This window comes from Anomaloglossus baeobatrachus, chromosome 1 (assembly GCF_048569485.1).
Source record: "Anomaloglossus baeobatrachus isolate aAnoBae1 chromosome 1, aAnoBae1.hap1, whole genome shotgun sequence".
In the NCBI taxonomy this organism is placed as follows: domain Eukaryota; kingdom Metazoa; phylum Chordata; class Amphibia; order Anura; family Aromobatidae; genus Anomaloglossus; species Anomaloglossus baeobatrachus.
This window is the reverse complement of record NC_134353.1, coordinates 597,724,561-597,745,512: the sequence shown is the minus strand read 5'-3', so window position 1 is coordinate 597,745,512 and position 20,952 is coordinate 597,724,561. Positions and strand designations below refer to the sequence as shown.

Below are 20,952 nucleotides of genomic sequence, written 5' to 3'. Positions count from 1 at the left end.
GAGATCGCTACTGCGTTCGGATTGGCAGTTTCCATCCTCTGTTCTGGCTTGTAGATCGCAGTACATTTCAGAGGGATGAATTCACTTGTCCCGGACTGCGTGTAGCAGCAGATCGTAATACAGTCCATTCTGCATCGGGATTGTAGGATGGACAAGGATGGAAGCGCTATTATGTTGCCTACTCTAAAGGCAAGGCCGCCCAGTCACAACGCAATTACGACCACCAATCGGAGCAGAGGGGGCGCGGAAAAGGCAATGTAGATGCACGCCTATATTACTAATCAAGATTTGAATCATGCTATGTGACAGGGTCCCAGCGACCGCCGTATCTGCGTCGTTGGGAAGATCTGACTGTTTGACAGCTCACTAGCGTCCCTGTAGCAACGTACCAGCAATCCTGACCAGATCGTATCGTGGTCGGAATCGCTGGTACGTCGTTTAGTGTTACGGTACCCTAACTCTCCACTGTTACCTCGCTCTAAATAATAATCAGAATCTGCTCCAACGTATTAACTTGTCGCCCCATCCTCAATGCACCCAGTTGCACATGATAACTGCACTGAGTCTGATACTGGCTGATGACCAGATCATGCAGCTTTTATGAAAACCCCTATTTATTATAATGATGGCTGAACCATGCATGACAAGCAGTTATTGTGTCCCCCCTATTTCCTTACAGATTGTAAACTTGTACGCAAGACCCTTACTCCTCCCCTAACTATTGAACGGTGTGTTACTTTGTATTGACTTTATTGACTGTAAATGTCACCGCTTAATTGTAAAGTGCTGTGGAATATATTTTGGCACTATATAAATAAAATTATTATTATTTTCCTAGTGATGATAAAATATCTATTTAGTCCTTTCCCCTTGTTTATATATTACAATAATTCTATTACACATTAAGTATCATTATCCTGATCAACTGCAAGGTCATGGATTTATGTAGCGAAAGCCAAAAAGCCATGACATCGATATTGTCCACCTGGGACCTCCAGGGGCGAACATATCCTGCAAGTTGGGCTTTCATCATTTTCTGGAAACTGTTATGAGTCACCAGAGGAGAGGTATGTGGGAGTAAGGTGGGTTAATAAAAGCAACGGCCATATTAGAATCCAGGTGTGAGCTGGAAGGTTCACTTTGGTGTTGGTTTGATCCATATTTTCTATTAGGAGAACTTTTCTCAAAAAAGGAGAATTGTGCCACCCCTATGACCACAAGTCAAGTCTTTTTCCTTTGTTTATCCCTTTTATTTTATGTAAATATATATTGTATTGTTTGTCCCCTTTATAAAATCTTTTCTATATTTTTGTAAATACTGCCTTTTTCAGATTGCTACCTTTGACAGATGGCCAATCTACCGGTATACACAATGATCGGAGGTGGCAGCTAATACTTTTTCTTGAGTTATTGTGCAGCTTGGCAGTGACTGTACCAAGGTGTGTGTAGCAATATGTATAAATAAATATATAATATGCCACCTATTGGAAGTAGCAATCCTAAAATTCAGTTGCTACTTCCAATAGGCGGCACTAGAGTTCAAGTCCTCTTCCTCTCTGACGAGGCAATTTGCATATTAAATTTCCCAGAGGAATATCTAAGGCATTTAGGCCTCCTCATACTGGCATGCCAGACTTTGTGTCACTCTCCCTAGGGTGAAAACTTCCCCTTTATATCCTAAGCCTACTTGGGCATTCTGGCATCTGTAACCACCATGGCACGGCTGAAGTCCACCCTGAGATCCATTGGTTCTAGTATATGCTGTGCAGAATGCTTTTGTGTGCGAGCCTCTTTCCAGTTCTCATCTAGAAAAAGCAATAAATATGAAATATAATTGAGAAAATAAAGAGGTTGATATAACCAACATTGGGTAAAATAGAGGTACCAAAAGCATATTACTCACGATTTCTGCTGTACAGCAACTGCATGCTACTAAGCTGTATATCAAAACTCTCATAGGCTCTTGACATAATGTCTTCAATGCTGTCTTGCCCTACTTTCAACTGAGGCAGGTTGGAACGGCTCTTACTGGTCATCTCAAAGATAAAAGGTAAAAGTACACTTAAAGCACCTTCTGTTACTTGTTCAACACTATTGCAAAGATATGCAGCAAAATCACCATCTTTTTAATATTTACAAATAACATATCTAATCTGTACTAAAAAAAAGTTCCAAGATACATATGGGAAAAAAACATTTATACAATTTCAATAATGTTTATTAATTTCTACTATTTATATCTTTATGATGACATGAGGCATTATAAAAGCAATTAAAAGCATTTCAAAAGTGCATAAAGGGGTTGTCTCACGAACAAAGTACATCTTAATCAATAGATCTTGTAATAATAAGGGCCACAATTGAATGTGTTAAAAAAATGTTCCTCTACTGAGATAATCTTGTTATTAATGTACCACAGCTATATACTGTTATGTGCTGTGTCCAACCAAGCAGAACTGCTCCAGTTCCCGGGTCGGCACATACCACACCTCCAGGCCAGGAGGCGTCGGGCATAGAGGTGAGCGAACCAGCAGATATTCGGGATAGGCGGGTCCAACCGGATTTATAAAAAAAAAAAAAACCACAAGACAAAACCCAGTTTGGGACCGTAATTAATCACGAATATCTGCCCGGATGCCAATTCCCAAATAAGTCTATAGGGACCCAAATATTGTGCTTTAAAATGGTGGTAGAAAGAGCTGGGGGGGATTAAAGCAGGCACATTGCATTTACAGAGTCTCCCGTGTGGCGGTATCATTACTTGGGTGGCCACTCATTACCCTCATACATACCGTATTTTTCGCTTTATAAGACGCACCGGAATATAAGACGCACCCCAAACTTAGACATAAAAAAGGTAAAAAAAAGAAAAATGGGGTCCGTCTTATACTCCGGTGTTCTCTTACCGGAGGGGGGCAGCAGTGGTGGTGAAGCGGGGTCACAGGAGGCACAGGTTGTGCTGGCAGGCGCGGCAGGTCAGTGGCAGCGGGGTCCGTGGTTGCAGGTGCCGTGGTTGCAGGCGCGGTGGCGTCCGCGGTGGCAGGATCCGTGGGGTCCGTGGTGGCGGCAGCAGCCGTGGCGTGTGAGCCGTGCAGCAGGCCGGTGCAGTGAGTGTCCGCGGTCCCGGTTCAGTGGTGGCAGCGGCGGCGGCAACTGCTCAGTGGTGGCAGCGGCAGGGACTGCTCAGTGGTGGCAGCGGCAGGGACTGCTCAGTGGTGGCGTGTGTCCGCGGTCCCGGTTCAGTGGTGGCAGCGGCGGCGGCGGCTCAGTGGTGGGAGCGGCGGCAACTGCTCAGTGGTGGCAGCGGCAGGGACTGCTCAGTGGTGGCGTGTGTCCGCGGTCCCGGTTCAGTGGTGGCAGCGGCGGCTCAGTAGTGGGAGCGGCGGCGACGGCTCAGTGGTGGAGTGTGTCCGCGGTCCCGATTCAAGTAATGGCGCCCGGAGCGACGCATGCGCAGATGGAGCTCTCATCCAAGGGCTCCATCTGCGCACGCGCTGACTCCCGGAGCAGCGCGTGCGCAGATGGAGCTCTCATCCAAGAGCTCCACCGGCGCCATCATTTGAAAGTGGGACCGCGGACAACTGGTAAGCTGCACAGCCGCCCGCCCCGCATGCACAGAGTGGCAGCCAGCAGGCTGCCCGCCCACCCCGCGTACAAGCCGCCGGGTACCTGTGCTTGCGTGCGGTGGCAGCCGGGTACCCATGGCTGTGTGCGGGCGGCAGATGGGTGACTGTGTGAGGGCGGCAGCCGAGTACCTGCACGGGCACCCGACTGCCGCTCGCACACAGCACCCGGCTGCCGCCCGCACACAGCCATGGGTACCCGTCTGCCACCGCATGCAAGCACAGGTACCTGGCTGCCGACCCCACACAGCACCCGCTGCCGCCCGTACACAGCCACGGGTACCCGGCTGCCGCTGCATGCAAGTACAGGTACCCGGGCGCTTGCATGCAGCCACAGGCACCCGCCCGATCGCCTCAGACAGGACCCCCCCCCCCCCCGCTACCGCTTTATAAGACGCACCCCCCATTTTCCTCCCAAAATTTGGGGAGGAAAAGTGCGTCTTATAAAGCGAAAAATACGGTATTCACTGCTTCACCACCCACCAGCAGTCCCAGAGTCTCTGATTGGTTGCAGCTAGACCACGCCCCTACACTGTGTGACAGCGTGCGAGACTGCTTGGAATCACACATGCTATTTGCGTATCTATAGTGGTGTAAAAAATAGATAAAACAAGTGGCATAGGGTCCCCCCATATTATGGTGTATACCCTACATCAATTTTTCTATTTATTTTTACAGTCATGATTTCATGCTGTAAAAGTTGGCTGTGACTTGCACAACCCCTTAAGGTGAGCAGTACCTGTAATTCCTTTCTTGTCCTCCCTTGGATAAGACCCTATTTGCGCTCCTTTTATTCCATCTTTCTATAGTTAAGTATTTAACAAGCTACCAATTTTCTAAGTAAATATATTTCTAAAGGAACTATTGACATAAATTTCTCTAAAGATGTTGACAACCCACCCAATCCACACAAAGAAATCAAGCCATAGATGTCCATGAATTAAGTTATCCACTTGTAGCATAACAAGGCATTTCTTCAGTGTATTCCCTGTGGGCATGTGCTTTCAATCCTCCCTCCCAGACACTGAAAATAATAGCTCAGTAACATCTCAGATTGATAGAATGCTAGATCAGCTGCTGAGCGGTCATTGACAGCATCTGGGAGGGAGGGGTGAACGCACACGCCTAGATAACACAGAAGAAACGCCTAGCTGGACTGTAAGCGCAAATTTCACATAGTGAACTCCTGAAGAATATGTGAATATCTCTGCAAATCAGTGACAACGGAAAAATGGAAAAAACTGTCAATCAGGTGCGCTCAGGGATATATACAAGGCATTTAACTCAATTCTTTGGAGTTATAGGTCTTCTAACATCTGTGATCTAAATTAAAGTCTAACAGCCACATAGACCCATACAAAAGAGGAAAAATCCTCTTAAAAGATCATGATGAAATGTTTGTCCACTATTATTCTCAATCACCATATACCCCACATAAAGTACTCGCTTCCAACGCTGGCGTGACATTATGTCATATGAGTCCTGCGTCCATTCAGTGCCTGTCGTAGGCTGTTTCATTCTTACTTACTAGAGCCGTAACTGACATCCAGAGAGAAGTCCGAGATCAGCAGCAGTTCTCATTTATTCTTGATGTCAGTTTGGTCTAAAGAAAGTCATATGGATCAGCCACTGATTGTCTGCAGGATTCATGTGATATAGCAATGTCATGCAAGCCCCAGCGCCGTCGTCCCTGGAACAGCGCCAGCACCGGAGCGGAGTATAGGCTGTTTCTATTTTCTAAAGATCTATAGATAAATCTATAGATTTTGCCGGTTGGTGACTGTTCACATTCAGTCATCAGGCCCTGTCCACAGGCTATTTACTTCATGCAGCATTTGCTTGGACCTGTCCCGCCCACAGCCATGACTCAGTCATGGGTACGGGATTGAAATAGACCAGGTGAGTGCTGCTAAGAGGAGTTCTACTATTCATATGTGAGGCCGTATGGAACATTTTATAAAAATATTTTAGTGTAGGACTGCCCCAAATGAGATTTGCCATGACGTGGCGAGGTAGCTCAAGAAATTGCAATTTTTTGCCAAAAATCTCAAAATGTTTATAAGTACAGTTTGGAGTTTTGAGTGCTGAAGTGCACATTTAGTGCTGGCTTTTTGTTGTTTCTATTTTAGGCGAGAGAATATGGTATTTAAGAAGGGGTTGTCGAGTAGTGGACAAGCCCTTGAAGCGTAAATGTACCCTTAAATAAGTATAAAAGTAATAAAAACATCATGAAAAAAAATAATTACAACAAATCAGCCAAAAATAAATGGAACAATATTCAAATGAAATAGATACACATGCAAGAGTTTCCCAACACCATAGCTTATGTTGACTAAAGTGAATGGAAAAACCATGAGCTCTGTAAACAGAGGTTCCTATGTCACAGTCCAGTGATTCCCACTTATGTACTAATCTGTAAATATTAGACAGGGTGTGATAGAACTGTCTACTACAGTAGTTTTTTTTTTTTTTTTTTTTAAGTACTTGGCTAGCTGAGGAATGGAGGGTTAACACTGCATTGTGTTCTCACAATACTGCTCCAGAAAACTTGTCTCCTCTCATAGTTCCCTACAGTATGTCATATTCCACTTTTTCGCAGAAAGAATTCATGCAATCTAATTGCCATTGCAATGCCGCCCATAATCATCCTGGACCAGGCTACCGGAGGTCTCCCCTATACATAATTTAAGTCTCTTTTACAATGTAAGTCTATGGAGCCACGTGCTGATGCTTCAAAGGCTCACATAGTCATCACTCAGGGACTTTGCGTACCCCAGTGCAATGACATCACTACGTTGGTCCTTGAACACCTTGGTCCTGTCTGCTGGCAGACTCCTCAGGAACCATGGGTATGTGAGTATAAGAGGTTTTGCTTGCTTTTTGCTAGTGGGAGAAATACTGGGGTGCATATTACAGTGAAGAGGGAAATATTGGGAGCTATATTACAGTGAAGAGGGAAACACTGGGGTGCATATTACAGTGAAGAGGGAAATATTGGGGGCTATATTACAGTGAAGAGGGAAACACTGGGGGCCACATTACAGTGAAGAGGGAAACACTGGGGGCCATATTACAGTGAAGAAGAAAACACTGGGGACCATATTACAGTGAAGAGGGAAATGCTGGGGGGCATTTTACAGTGAAGAGGGAAATACTAAGTGCCATATTACCGTGAGGAGGAAATACTAAGGGCCATGTTACAGTGTGGGGGAGCTACCAGGGGCCATCATGCAGTGTGAGGGAAATACTGAGGGCCATCATACAGTGTCAGGGAAATACTGGGAACCATGACACCATGTCAGGGAAATACTTGGGACCATGACACCATGTGAGGGAAATACTGGAAGCCATCATACAGTGTGGGGGAAATACACTACAGTTCAAATGTTTAGGGTCACTTAGATATTTCCTTATTTTTGAAAGAAAAGCACATTTTTTTCAATGAAGCTAACATTACATTAAACAGAAATACACTCTATACATTGTTAATGTGGTAAAAGACTATTCTAGCTGAAAACGTCTGGTTTTCAATGCAATGTCTACATAGGTGTTTAGAGGACCATTTACAACAATCACCACTCCAGTGTTCTAAGGGTACATTGTGTCTGCTGTGTTAGAAGGCTAATGGATGTTTAGAAATCCCTTGAAAACCCTTGTGCAAGTATGTTAGCACAGCTGAAAACAGTTTTGCTGATTAGAGAAGCTATAAAACTGACCTTTGAGCTAGTTGAGAATCTGGAGCATTACATTTGTTGGTTTCATTAAACACTCAAAATGGCCAGAAAAAGAGAACTTTAATGTGAAACGCGATAGTCTATTCTTGTTCTTAGAAAGGAAGGATATTCCATGTGAGAAATTGCCAAGAAACTGAAAAGGTTCTAACAGAGTAAAAAGAGAAGTGGGAGGCCCCGCTGCACAACTGAGCAACAAGACAAATACATTGGAGTCTCTAGTTTGAGAAATCAACGCCTCACAGGTCCTCAACTGGCAGCTTCTTTAAATAGTACCCGCAAAACGCCAGTGTCAACCTCTACAGTGAAGAGGCGACTCAGGGATGTTGGCCTTCAGGGCAGAGTGGCAAAGAAAAAGCCATATCTGAGACTGGCTAATAAAAGGAAAAGATTAATATGGGCAAAAGAACACAGACATCGGACAGAGGAAGATTGGAAAAAAGTGTTATAGACAGATGAATCAAAGTTTGAGGTGTTTAGATCACACAGAAGAACATTTGTGAGACGCAGGACAACTGAAAAGATGCTGGAAGAGTGCCTGGCGCCATCTGTTAAGCATGGTGGAGGTAATGTGATGGTCTGTGTCTGCTTTGGTGCTGGTAAAGTGGGAGATTTGTACAAGGTAAAAGGGATTTTGAAAAAGGAAGGCTATCACTCCATTTTGCAACGCCATGCCATACCCTGTGGACAGCGCTTGATTGGAGCCAATTTCATCCTACAACAGGACAATGACCAAAGCACACCTCCAAATTATGCATGAACTATTTAGGGAAGAAGCAGGCAGCTGGTATTCTATCTGTAATGGAGTGGCCAGCCCAGGAACCAGATCTCAACCCTATTGAGCGGTTGTAGGGGGCAGCTTGACCATATGATACGCAAAAAGTGCCCATCAAGCCAATCCAACTTGTGGGAGGGGCTTCTGGAAGCATGGGGTGAAATATCTCCAGATTGCTTCATCAAATTAACAGCTAGAATGCCGAAGGTCTACAAAGCTGTAATTGCTGCAAAGGGAGCATTCTTTGACAAAAGCAAAGGTTGAAGGAGAAAATTATTATTTCAAGTAAAAATCTTTATTTCTAACCTGGTCAATGTCTGGACTATATTTTCTATTCATTATGCAACTCATTTGATAAATAAAAGTAAGACTTTTCATGGAAAAGACAAAATTGTCTGGATGACCCCAAACATTTGAACTGCAGTGTACTTGAGGCCATCATACAGTGTGGGGGAAATATTGGGGGCCATGATACGGTGTGGGGGAAAACTGGGCCATACTAGAGTATGGGGGAATTACTAGGGGCCATATTACAGTGTGAGGGAAACACTGGAGGCCATACTACAGTATGAGGGAAATACTGGGGGCCATATTACAGTGTGAGGGAAACATTGGAGGCCATATTACAGTGTGAGGGAAACACTGGAGGCCATACTACAGTATGAGGGAATTACTGGGGGCCATATTACAGTGTGAGGGAAACATTGGAGGCCATATTACAGTGTGAGGGAAACACTGGAGGCCATATTACAGTGTGAGGGAAACACTGGAGGCCATGATATAGTGTGGGGGTATTACTGGTGCCATGATACAGTTTGAGGGAAATACTAAGGACCATTTTACAGTGTGAGGGAATTACCAGGGGTCATATTAAAATGTTGAGGGAATACTGATGGACATATTACAGTGTGAGGGGAATAATAAGGGCCATATTACTGTGTGGAGGAAGCACTTGAGGCCAGCCATACAATGTGGAGGGAAATCTTGAGGCCATCCATACAGTGTGGGGGGACTACTGAGAGCCATCATAGTGTGTGAGTAGGGTACTGAGGACCATCATACAGTAGGGGGCAACTGGAGGCCATCATACAGTGGGGTTGGCTTGTGTGGGCCGTCATACAGTGGGAGGGGGCTACTATACACATCATGCCGTGTATGTGTGAGCTGTAGTGGGCAGCATGCTTTGTAGAGGTGAACAATATATGGGGGGACTCAGGAGACATTATTGAATATTATTATTATTATTATTATTAAATGGTAAAGTGGGCACTTAAGAAACATCATTGTTTTTTGGGCACTCAGTGAATTGCAATTGTTAAATAGTGCTATAAGTATAAAAAGTCAAATGTGTCCATGTTGTAATCTCTGCAGAGGAGTCTTGACTGGAGAAATTGTCATGTCAATCTGGGCCAGATGGGAAAAGTGACTGACTCCATCAGAAAGATCATCAGCTGTAAGTCACCATAATTGTACTGTAATCTATTATACCTTCTGCAGGACTGGTATTTACCACTATACAGTCACCATATGGCGATAATATCAGTGTTAAACTTAGTATAGTAATTTTAAGTAACAGCGCAGTCATGGTCACCTGGTTAGGGGCCCACTCATGTTTCTGCCACCCTGAGCTGTACCCCAAGCTATGCCTCTGCCCAGAGTGTTTAGTGAATGGTAATTCTTGAAAGTCAATTCAAGCTTCATGAAATACATACAGTACTGAAGCACTAAAATACACTTACCTTCAGACTACCAAGGTCTAAAAGTAGCAGGCTTGAGGCTACATCATAAAAGCCATTTTGAGGAACAATGATGTATGAAGCCATTAGGTGGATTTTTAAATCAAGAACTTTTTGAGTCTCTATCACATACAGTAGACCTACAAATAAAAATATATAAAGATAAGGAAAAAAAAATACTAGGCAAGAACAATTACATTGCTAACTGTAAGACCTAGTTTATCTATGCATCTGTACTTGTCCTGTGGACTAAGTGGGTAAAAAAAAGCATCAACTCTGGGTCTGTATCAGTGCTGCTGGAGCGCTTTTGCCTTCCATTGCCCTCAAGGGGCACGTCACATCACATACATAGGTGGTGTGTTGATCTGAGCCTTGTTCACTGGAATGCGGAATGTGTTTCACGGTCTTTGATAGCATCATCTCCACCATTGTGGAAGTGACAGTCCCTAAGCTTCTTATGGCTTGTATAGCTCCTGCATACATCTCTACCCACACTGGCCTCGGGTGCTGGATAATGTATTACCAGTATTCCCTCTTCATATTCAAATTCCATGTGGTCCCCTGATGGGAAGAATTATTGGGTTGTTTTACTGTTTATTTTGGATCCTTACAAGCATCTCAACAAGCAAAGTATAATGTCTATTGAGCATTTTGCTCACTGTCCCGGAAGCTCCTTTCAACACATGTTGGATGTGTTTTATTGCTTCATCTACATGAATGCCTATTTGATATACTAATTAATCCCAGAGCTGCAGAAGTATACTAATAGGTGTAATTGATTTGGATATAGAGCTATGTGTTCTTTTTTGCTCCTAGAATCTGTTAACAGTACTAGGGATGCATACACATATATTTTGATTTTTGTTTGTGTTCACTATTATGTGATCTACCTAAGGTTCTATACTGGTAGTCAACATTAAGTGGGGACACCATCTCACATATCTAGGGTGCCAACATCCGCGGAGAGGTAGGGTGTCCTAGGGACAGATAGTCCCTCCTCATTCTGCCACTTTTTGTTGTACCCTACAATATCATGCCTCTATGGGTATTTATACTACTGTCCTGGAGTTTACCTTGTTTTCAGAGTAATTTAATGAAAGTTATTTGTAGGAGATTTCTCTGCTGATTATACAGTGGTGAGAAAAGTTAGTGCACCACTAATCAAAATTACTGTTATTCTGAACAGTTAAGTAAGTTGAAGATTAAATTATCTCTAAAAGACAAAGTTAAAGATGATACATTTTCTTTGCATTTTAGGCAAAAAAAAAACAACAATTTTTTTTCCATTTTAAAATTAACAAAAAAGAAAAATGGGCTGATGCAAAAGTTTGGCCACCCTGCAGGGTTAGTACCAACTAGCAGTATCACAGCTTGTAAATGCTTTTTGTAGCCAGAAAAGTCTTTCACTTTGAGGGATTTTCATCCATTCTTTGGAAAAGTCTTCTAATTCTGTGAGATTCCTGGGTTGTCTTGCATGCACTGCTCTTGAGGTCTAGCCACAGATTTTCAATGACGTTCAGATCAGGGGACTGTGAGGGCCATTGGAAAACATCAAGGTTTCGTCTTTTGAGGTAGTCTACTCTGGACTTTGACATGTGTTTAGGATCATTACCTATTTGTAGAAGCAATCCTCTTTTCAACTTCATCTTTTTTTTTTTTTACAGATGGTGTTCTGTTTGCATCAAGAATTTGTTGAAATTTCTTTGAATCCATTCCTCCCTCTACCCATAAAATATTCCCCATGCCATTGGCTGCAACAAAACCCTAAAGCATAATTGGTCCACCTCCATCCTTAATGGTTGATGAGATGTTCTTTTCCTGAAATTCTGTGTCCTTTTTCACCACACAAGTTATATTTTTACCTCATCAGTCCAGAGGAGTTGTTCTCAAAATGCAGTAGCCTTCTTGAGATGTTCTTTTGCATATTTCTGACGCTGAGTTATATGGTGAGGATGAAGGAGAGGTTTACTTCTGATGACTCTTCCATGAAAGCCATATTTGTGCAGGTGTTTCTGAACAGTCGAACAATGTACCACAACTTTAGAGTCTGCTAAATCTTTCTGAAGGTCTTTTGCAGTCTAGCAGAAGTTCCTATTTGCCTCTTTAGCAATCCTACGAGCAGCTCTCACTGAGATTTTGCTTGGTCTTCCAGACCTTATCATGACCTCTACTGTTCCTGTTAACTGCCATTTTTTAATTACATTTCGAACGGAGGAAAGGGCAACTTGAAAATGCTTTACTTTCTTCTTATAGCCTTCTCCTGCTTTGTGGGTCTCCACTATTTTCATAATGCCAGATAGCTGCTTAGAAGAACCTATGGCTGCTGTTTTTTGGCATAAGGATAGAGGAAGCAAGGTTTTTATAAAGCTGGCCATTTCCTAACGATGATACTGAACAAGCCATAACCCTAACAGGCTAATTGAAATCTGAAAACATGGTCAAAGTTATCGAAGCACACAAATCTCCAAGGGTGCATTTTCCTTTTTGTAAATTTTAAAATGTAAAAGATGAAAATATATACAATTTTTTGCCTAAAATACAAAGGAAATGTGTCATCTATAACTTTATGCCTTTTTAGAGATAGGTTCCCTTTAAGCAAGTTGAAGATGAAATTGTCAGCAGAAATTGAGCTTTAAACCTAAAAGTTTCCCCTTCTGCAGCTCGTGGGCTGCATTCTAGCAAGGTTCCTATACCTTTTGTGCCCCCTTTTAAACCAAATTAAATACTTTATAAAGTTGTACCTTTTTGTCTGCAATTCTTGTAAATTATCCATGGGGCGGGCCGTGTGGTGTCCGTTACTGGCCCTCCTGCCGATTTACGCCGTCCCCCAACGCTGCATTTCATACATCAAGACGCCGCCCACTGCGCCCGAGGTCCCGTGCACGTGAGGACCGCTGGTGACGTGGTCGCAGGCACGAGATTATGGGCGGCGCTGTGATTGCATCGCAAGTGCCCGCACATAATCTCGTGGCCGCGCTTTCCCCTTTGCCTCCAGCGTTCTGCACAAGCGCTGGCCAGATGACCCGACGTCACCTCTTTCCCATCTTACGCTGCAGCAGGAAATAGATGGGAGGAGCGGAGCAGGCCACGACAGGTTACGAGGACACGCGGAGAAGATCTGAGCGACGTACACAGTAAAAAACACATGTAAAATCAAACATGTTTACATGTTTTTTTTACTGTGTACGTCGCTCAGATCCTCTCCGCGTCTCCTCGTAACCTGTAGTGGCCTGCTCCACTCCTCCCATCTATTTCCTGCTGCAGGGTAAGATGGGAAAGAGGTGACGTCTGGTCATCTGGACATTGCTTGCGCAGAACACTGGAGGCAGAGGGGAGAGCGCGGCCACGAGATTATGGGCGGGCACTTGCGATGCAATCACAGCGCCGCACATAATTTCGTGCCTGCGACCACATCACCACCGGTCCTCGCGTGCACGGAACCTCGGGCGCAGTGGGCGGCGTCCTCATGTATGAAATGGAGCGTTGGGACAGTAACTGACACCACACGGCCCGCCCCATGGATAATTTAAAAGAATTGCAGCCAAAAAGGTACAAATTTATAAAGTATTTAATTTGGTTTAAAAGGGGGCACAAAAAGTATAGGAACCTTGCTAGAATGCAGCCCACGAGCTGCAGAAGGGGAAACTTTTAGGTTTAAAGCTCAATTTCTGCTGACAGGTTCCCTTTAACTGTTCACAATAAAGGGGGCTTTACACGCTACGACATCGCTAATGCGAACTCGTTGGGGTCCCGGAATTGGTGACGCACATCCGGCCGCATTAGCGATGCTGTTGCGTGTGACACCGATGAGCGATTTTGCATCGTTGCAAAAACGTGCAAAATCGTTCATCAATGACATGGGGGTCCAGTCTCAAAAATCGTTACTGCAGCAGTAACGAGGTTGTTCCTCGTTCCTGCGGCAGCACACATCGCTCCGTGTGACACCGCAGGAACGAGGCAGCTCTCCTTACCTGCCTCCCGGCCACAATGCGGAAGGAAGGAGGTGGGCGGGATGTTACGTCCCGCTCAGCTCCGCACCTCCGCTGCTATTGGGCGGCCGCTAGGTGACGTCGCTGTGACGCCGCACGGACAGCCCCCTTAGAAAGGAGGCGGTTCGCCGGTCACAGCGACGTCGCCGGGCAGGTAAGTATGTGTGACGGGTCTGGGCGATGTTGTGCGGCACGGGCAGCGATTTGCCCGTGTCGCACAACAGATGGGGGCGGGTACCCACGCTAGCGATATCGGGACCGATATCGCAGCGTGTAAAGCCCGCTTTAGTCATTTTGACCAGGGGTGCCCAAACTTTTACATGCCACTGTACATCTTTTAACAATACCACTCAAATAAAAAAATGAACAGAATGTACTTTATTTGCTAACAGTAAAATTGGCATTGAATAATCTGCTACATTTAAATTGAATTGGGTGCCTAGTAACTGATGACCTACTGTCATTTTATTAGCAAGTTCAATAAACAGTATAAATGCAACTATTATTTTCTAGAAAAGCTTACTTGACGTAAATACTAATATGGTTAAAAGAAACTGTACTAACAGCATTAAAGAAAAAACAAACAAACAAACAAACAAACAAACAAGGCATCACATATAAAAACACAACTTCTTTAATCACCAATCAATAATTAAAACAAAGATAAAACAGTCTGGATTTACCTGTTGACGTTTTATCCCGGAATTCTTCCAGTTTATTTAAAGTGGCTGAAGTAAGCTGTTCAAGATGGACCTCCTTGGGTGGTCGGAAAAAGTCCACTAAACTGTTGATAGTTTTCTACCAAATAACAAAAAAACAAACACCGTCCACAACAATGATTTATGTACAACTTTTTACAAATCTCTGCATTTCACTCCAATATCAGGTTCTTTGCAAAACCAGTAAAAGTACAATAGTTTAGCGACTTGGTCTTTAAGCTGTGAACCACCAACAAACTTTTCACAAAGTTTATGGTGCAATCACATCATAACCTATGTCTTATGTCTAAGAATATTCTTTTTTATCTCTTTTAGTATAAACCTGCTTCATTTAAAACATATAAATGAGAAGAACGTCCACATAACATGGATGTGCCAACTTATTTGTGAATATTGTAAACAAACAGAAAAAAAGTTCATTACCCAAGCCACGGAAAAAGAATTTGGAAACCATGTATACATGAACCTGAACTAGTATAGGAGATGGCGTGTCATTTTCCACAAATTTACCGATCACCCAATACTTACAGCATCATATATCATTTCCAGAGGCTGAGAATCCACTATTAGCCTTTGGTCAGCACTTTCATCAATTGGATTGGTTTCAAACATGAGACTCAACAGTGAAATGGTATTGTCCACCACAACATTTCGTGAAGACAGCAGACATGGTATGTCTTTGTCATGTGGTATGCCTGTTATTTCAAATGTGCCAACCTGTGCTTCAAATCTGTACAGAAAAATAGAGAAAATGTTACATTTTTTACTGCAATAGTTGCTAATTCCCTAATGAATAATTTCAGAGAGTGCTGTTAAAGCCCTCGATTCACATTAGACTAAAGTCGGACAAACTGGCCAATGTTGGCGGATTAAGTCATAGTCTAAGGCAGGGGCCACACGGGGCACTACTGCAATGCTCGCATGACTCGGCTCGCGCTGGCAGTACAGCAGGAGCCGAGTGTCATGCTAGTATCTCTGCGACTGCGGTCCGACCGTGCGAGCGGACCTCAGCTGCGGGGGACGGGCCAGCTCTTAGGAGGGGCGGGCCAGCGCTGCGGAGGGGCGGCCAGCACGGAGGAGGAGAGGGAGGGATTTATCTCCCTCTCTCCTCCGTAGCCGGCTGTTGCGATTCTTGCTCTGCAAGCGCAGTACACCAGTGTACCGCGAGTGCAGTGCAATTTTTCTCTCGCCCCATTCACTTGAATGGGTGCGAGAGAAATGAGTCTCGCATTACAATCGCAGCATGCTGCGATTGTTTTCTCGGTCCGATTAGGGCTGAGAAAATAATTGCTCATGTGCGCTGACACACAGGCTAGAATTGGTCCAAGTGGAATGCGATGTTTTATCGCACTCCATTTGCACTGATTTTCTCGCCGTGTGGCTTATGCCTAACGTGTATGGGGGGGCCTCCTTACTAACCTCTGACAGTTGTTGAATTTCATAGCCCGATCCCTTTGTTCTTCTTGCAGATAAGCCACCGCCAAGAAATTCTAGCAGAGGCTCCATCACAGAGAACAGAGGAGCGCATGGCCAGGTAAAATCGGGAGGGATAACTACCGCATCAGCCGAACAATAGTTCAAATGACTAATGAGCATTGGGGTCTCTAGTACTAGGCAGTGCCTAAATAAGTTCAAGAAGTTGCTTAACAACAGCATTGCATGGTCTGCACCTTCCTGTGTACATTGCCCGGAGTTATTAAGGGTACTTTCACACTTGCGTTCAGCGCAGTCTGTCACTATGGAAAATAGCGCAGTCCGTTAATGCACTGCGCTATACTCCATAGACTTGTACGGACGACGCACTGTAACGCAAGTGTAAGCGTTGCATCCGCTGGACGACGCAGCGTCGTTATTTTGACGCTGCATCGGGCGGAAGGAACGCAGCATGTAATGTTTTTTTGAGCAGCACAATCCATAAGATTTCACTGCGCATGCTCTTTTTTTTTTTTTTTTTAAATCAAACTTTATTTTGTCTCTCGGTGGCCGAACGTTCAGCTGAGTGCCCGGCCGCCGGCATGTGAGAGCGCCCAGCTGAGCGCCCAGCAGCCGGCATGTGAGAGCGCTCACCTGAGCGCCCGGCCGCCGGCTTTTGAGTGCGATCAGCAGAGCGCCCGGCCACCGGGTGATCAGCTGACCGTTTACAATAGTCTGCTGCCGGTAAAACTGAAAAGAAAAAAAATTTAAAAAAAGCTTTCCGTTGTTTTGTACGATCCGTTGCATCCGTTGTGCCATTATATGCAACGCATCCGTTGTATCCGTCACACAACGCAATGCAACGGATACCATTCAACGCAAGTGTGAAACTAGCCTAAAGTAGCAGGCCTGCTGGCACTAGTAAGTGATTAAACAGTGGAAGTGAAACCAATAGAACAATCAATCTTTCTCCTGGAGAGTGACCATGGAAAGAAATGGAAACTGATATCAGATAACAGAGGATTGTGTTGTACTGCTCACCTAATTGCTTGTGCACCAGGTCGCTGTTTTAAGACTGTGCTCAGATCTGTGATGGCAAGATTAATCAGCTCAGATTTTCCTCTCTCCTCTTGTAACTGAATGGACATGCTCAGCAGTTTTACACATACAATCATAGCTTCATACTGCAAGTAAACAACACAACAAACATGCTTATGTATGTATTATTACAAACATTGCTGCAATAAGGCAAATAAAAACATATGTTGAGTATATTCACATCTAAAATTGAAACGGGTTTCCCAGTTTCGGAAAACCCTTTATCCCCTGGATGTAGTATGTTACAAAAAAAACAATTGTGCTTTACTCACTCTTCCCGGAACCAAGACTGAGTCTCTACCACTCTGCGCAGTATCTAATGTTGTGTCACGTTGACAGCTCTGCAGCCAATAATGGAGTTCGGCTGCTTGGCTTGGGTTGACCGCATGAGCCGGTCAGAGTCACAGAGCTCAGTTACTGGCTGCAGAGCTGTAGATATGACGTCAGCACTGCAGACAATAACAGACACTGAGCGAAACATACAGGATGAGTAACGCAAAAGTTCTTTTGGGTTTTTTCACTGTAAATCAAAATACAGCCATTAAGAGGCAGAAAACCCTTTTAATGGAGAAATGGGTTAAAATTTTGCAGAATCCAAAGATATATTTAATCTTAACTAAAAACCTCTTCTATACTCACTTGAGTCAGATCTAAAAAATACCTATTTACAGGTATTTTGGTTTGGGTGGATAAATTCCCTGAAAATTGACTCTGCAGAAGTTTTAATACATTTTCCAGACATTACCCTCTTACCTCCCCAAATCACACTTTAGCAATATTATGCAAGACAGCCATGTGGTTTGGATGGTTAGCACATCATGTGTGACATATTCCCTGCTAACACATTCTAAGTTAAGCAGAGGCACCAGATTGTATCTTTACCATAAAGGTACTATATCTAGTTTGTACAAAATTTACTTCATCATTGTCGCTCAAACCTGTTGGTGAAAATGAAGAGGGTAATAAACTGAATCCAGCACGGGGGTCAGGTATAAGTTTTCTGAACTTAACTCTGACTCTTCACAGCCTCTCAAAAATTTAGGAAAGCTTGCCATATGCCTGAGGCGGATTCCCCCACCCCAGGTCTTCTCACACTTCTCTTAGAACAGCCCAAAAACTGGGAATAATAGATTGATCTTCTACATTGTCCCTTCTACATATGTCGTCATTTGGTATGAAACCACCAGCTGATATACTAAGAGGTTTTTGTCCATTTGTAATGTTCTGGATGCAGAGTTGCAACTGTGTAGTCTTCAGTCTTTGGCACCAGGATTGACTCTTAAAGGAGTTGTCCAACATTAGCTTAACAAAAATTTTTGAGTTTATCTGCGCTGTATTGTCATATAAATCACCCCTACATTGTTATTTTTTGTTTTCTAACTTTTGTTCCTCTTGAATTATCCCTTTATTCTCTGCAGCTTCTTGTTTACATTCAGATCCAGCAAACATGACCACTTCTTGTGCAAAACCTCAGTCAGAGCTGTCACCACCCACCCCAGTGTCCAGCCCCACCCCAGTGTCCAGCCTCACCCTCTGCCCGCCCCCTGCACACACAGTCCCTGTCAGTATTCTTCCCCAGCACCTGACCTGGTATCACTACAGCATTGCAAATAACAGCCCCACATCTGGCTCTGCACCGCACACGCACACATATGGCTCTGTACCGCACACACACACATATGGCTCTGTACCGCACACGCACACATATGGCTCTGTACCGCACACGCACACATATGGCTCTGTACCGCACACGCACACATATGGCTCTGCACACGCACACATATGGCTATGCACACGCACACATATGGCTCTGTACCGCACACGCACACATATGGCTCTGCACCGCACACATATGGCTCTGTACCGCACACGCACACATATGGCTCTGCACCGCACACATATGGCTCTGTACCGCACACGCACACATATGGCTCTGCACCGCACACGCACACATATGGCTCTGCACACGCACACATATGGCTCTGTACCACACACGCACACATATGGCTCTGCACACGCACACATATGGCTCTGTACCGCACACGCACACATATGGCTCTGCATACGCACACATGGCTCTGTACCGCACACGCACACATATGGCTCCGCACACGCACACATATGGCTCTGCACCGCACACGCACACATATGGCTCTGTACCGCACACATATGGCTCTGCACCGCACCCGCACACATATGGCTCTGCACCGCACACGCACACATATGGCTCTGCACCGCACACGCACACATATGGCTCTGCACCGCACACGCACACATATGGTTCTGCACCGCATACGCACACATATGGTTCTGCACCGCACACGCACACATATGGCTCTGTACCGCACACATATGGCTCTGCAAACATATGGCTCTGCACACGCACACATATGGCTCTGTACCGCACACGCACACATATGGCTCTGTACCGCACACGCACACATATGGCTCTGCACTGCACACATATGGCTCTGCACCGCACACATATGGCTCTGCACCACACACGCACACATATGGCTCTGCACCACACACATATGGCTCTGCACCGCACACATATGGCTCTGTACAGCACACGCACACATATGGTTCTGCACCGCACAAGCACACATATGGCTCTGCACACGCACACATATGGCTCTGCATCGCACACGCACACATATGGCTCTGTACCGCACATGCACACATATGGCTCTGCACCGCACACATATGGTTCTGCACCGCACACGCACACATATGGCTCTGTACCTCACAGGCACACATATGGCTCTGCACCGCACACGCACACATATGGCTCTGCACCGTACACGCACACACATGGCTCTGCACACGCACACATATGGCTCTGCACCTCACACACACACACATGTGGCTCTGCATACGCACACATATGGCTCTGCAACCCCCCCCTTCCCCATCGGGAACACATGTGGAGTATATACTCACCTGTCCTCAGTCCCCGCCGCTCCTGCACGTTCGCGCGCAGTCTGTGCTCTCTTCAGCACAGTAGTGACGTCACCGCTGTGCTGAAGAGAGCACAGACAGCGGGAGGGACAGTGATGAGAAGCTGCGCTGCGCTGCTTCTCATCAGCACTTTCAAATGTACCGGCATCGGTGATCTGTGATGCCGGTACATTTGAATGTGCGATCCTGGGCAGGGGGCCCGGTGCTGGAGCTGACACCACGGCAGCTGCCGCCAGGCCACGCCCCCAGGTCACGGACCCCACAGCAGTGCAGGGGGAGGTTACTGGAGGTGCGGGGGAATGTGTGGGAGGGTGCAGGGAAGGGGGGCGGGGCTCATCACACTGTAGACACCCAGCAGGGAGGCGACAAGCTGTTCCACATTTGCATGTCAACATGGCCCTGCCCATGTTGACATGAAATGACCGGAAGCAGCAAAATCACGGCAGGAGCGGTCACATGACCGCTCTAAGCCGGGGGAGAGGGGCTGACAGCAGGGCAGGTAAGTGGTCTCTATCTACTTACCTGCCCCAATGTAGCCCAATAGGGAAATAAAAAAAAAAATGTCAAAGAAGCCGGATAACCCCTTTAAGGCTCCACTTAGGTCCTTTGAGAGTTTAAAGGCCCAGTCACACTAAACAACTTACCAGCGATCCCAGCAATGATACAACCTGATAGGGATCGCTGGTAAGTTGCTAGGAGGTCGCTGGTGAGATGTCACACTAACCGACGCTCCAGCGATCACACCAGCAACCTGGCCTGGCAGGGATCGCTGGAGCGTCGTGGAAGCATGCTGCGCTTGGTAACTAAGGAAAATATCGGGTAACCAACCCGATATTTACCTTGGTTACCAGCGCACACCGCTTAGCGCTGGCTCCCTGCACACCTAGCCACAGTACACATCGGGTTA

The 20,952-nt window shown here is 45.3% G+C and overlaps 1 protein-coding gene across 1 annotated transcript in view; it reads right to left on the bottom strand.

Moving 5' to 3' along the window:
• The window catches only part of VPS13A (vacuolar protein sorting 13 homolog A), a 368,017-nt gene that overhangs the window by 193,507 nt on the left and 153,558 nt on the right, over window positions 1-20,952 (bottom strand). The window contains exons 17-22 of the mRNA XM_075318171.1: window positions 17,028-17,170; window positions 15,102-15,303; window positions 14,538-14,652; window positions 9,869-10,005; window positions 1,904-2,036; window positions 1,688-1,805 (exon numbers count right to left, since the gene is read on the bottom strand). Coding sequence (XP_075174286.1) covers window positions 1,688-1,805; window positions 1,904-2,036; window positions 9,869-10,005; window positions 14,538-14,652; window positions 15,102-15,303; window positions 17,028-17,170 — 848 coding nt within the window. The remainder of the gene's footprint in view (window positions 1-1,687; window positions 1,806-1,903; window positions 2,037-9,868; window positions 10,006-14,537; window positions 14,653-15,101; window positions 15,304-17,027; window positions 17,171-20,952) is intronic.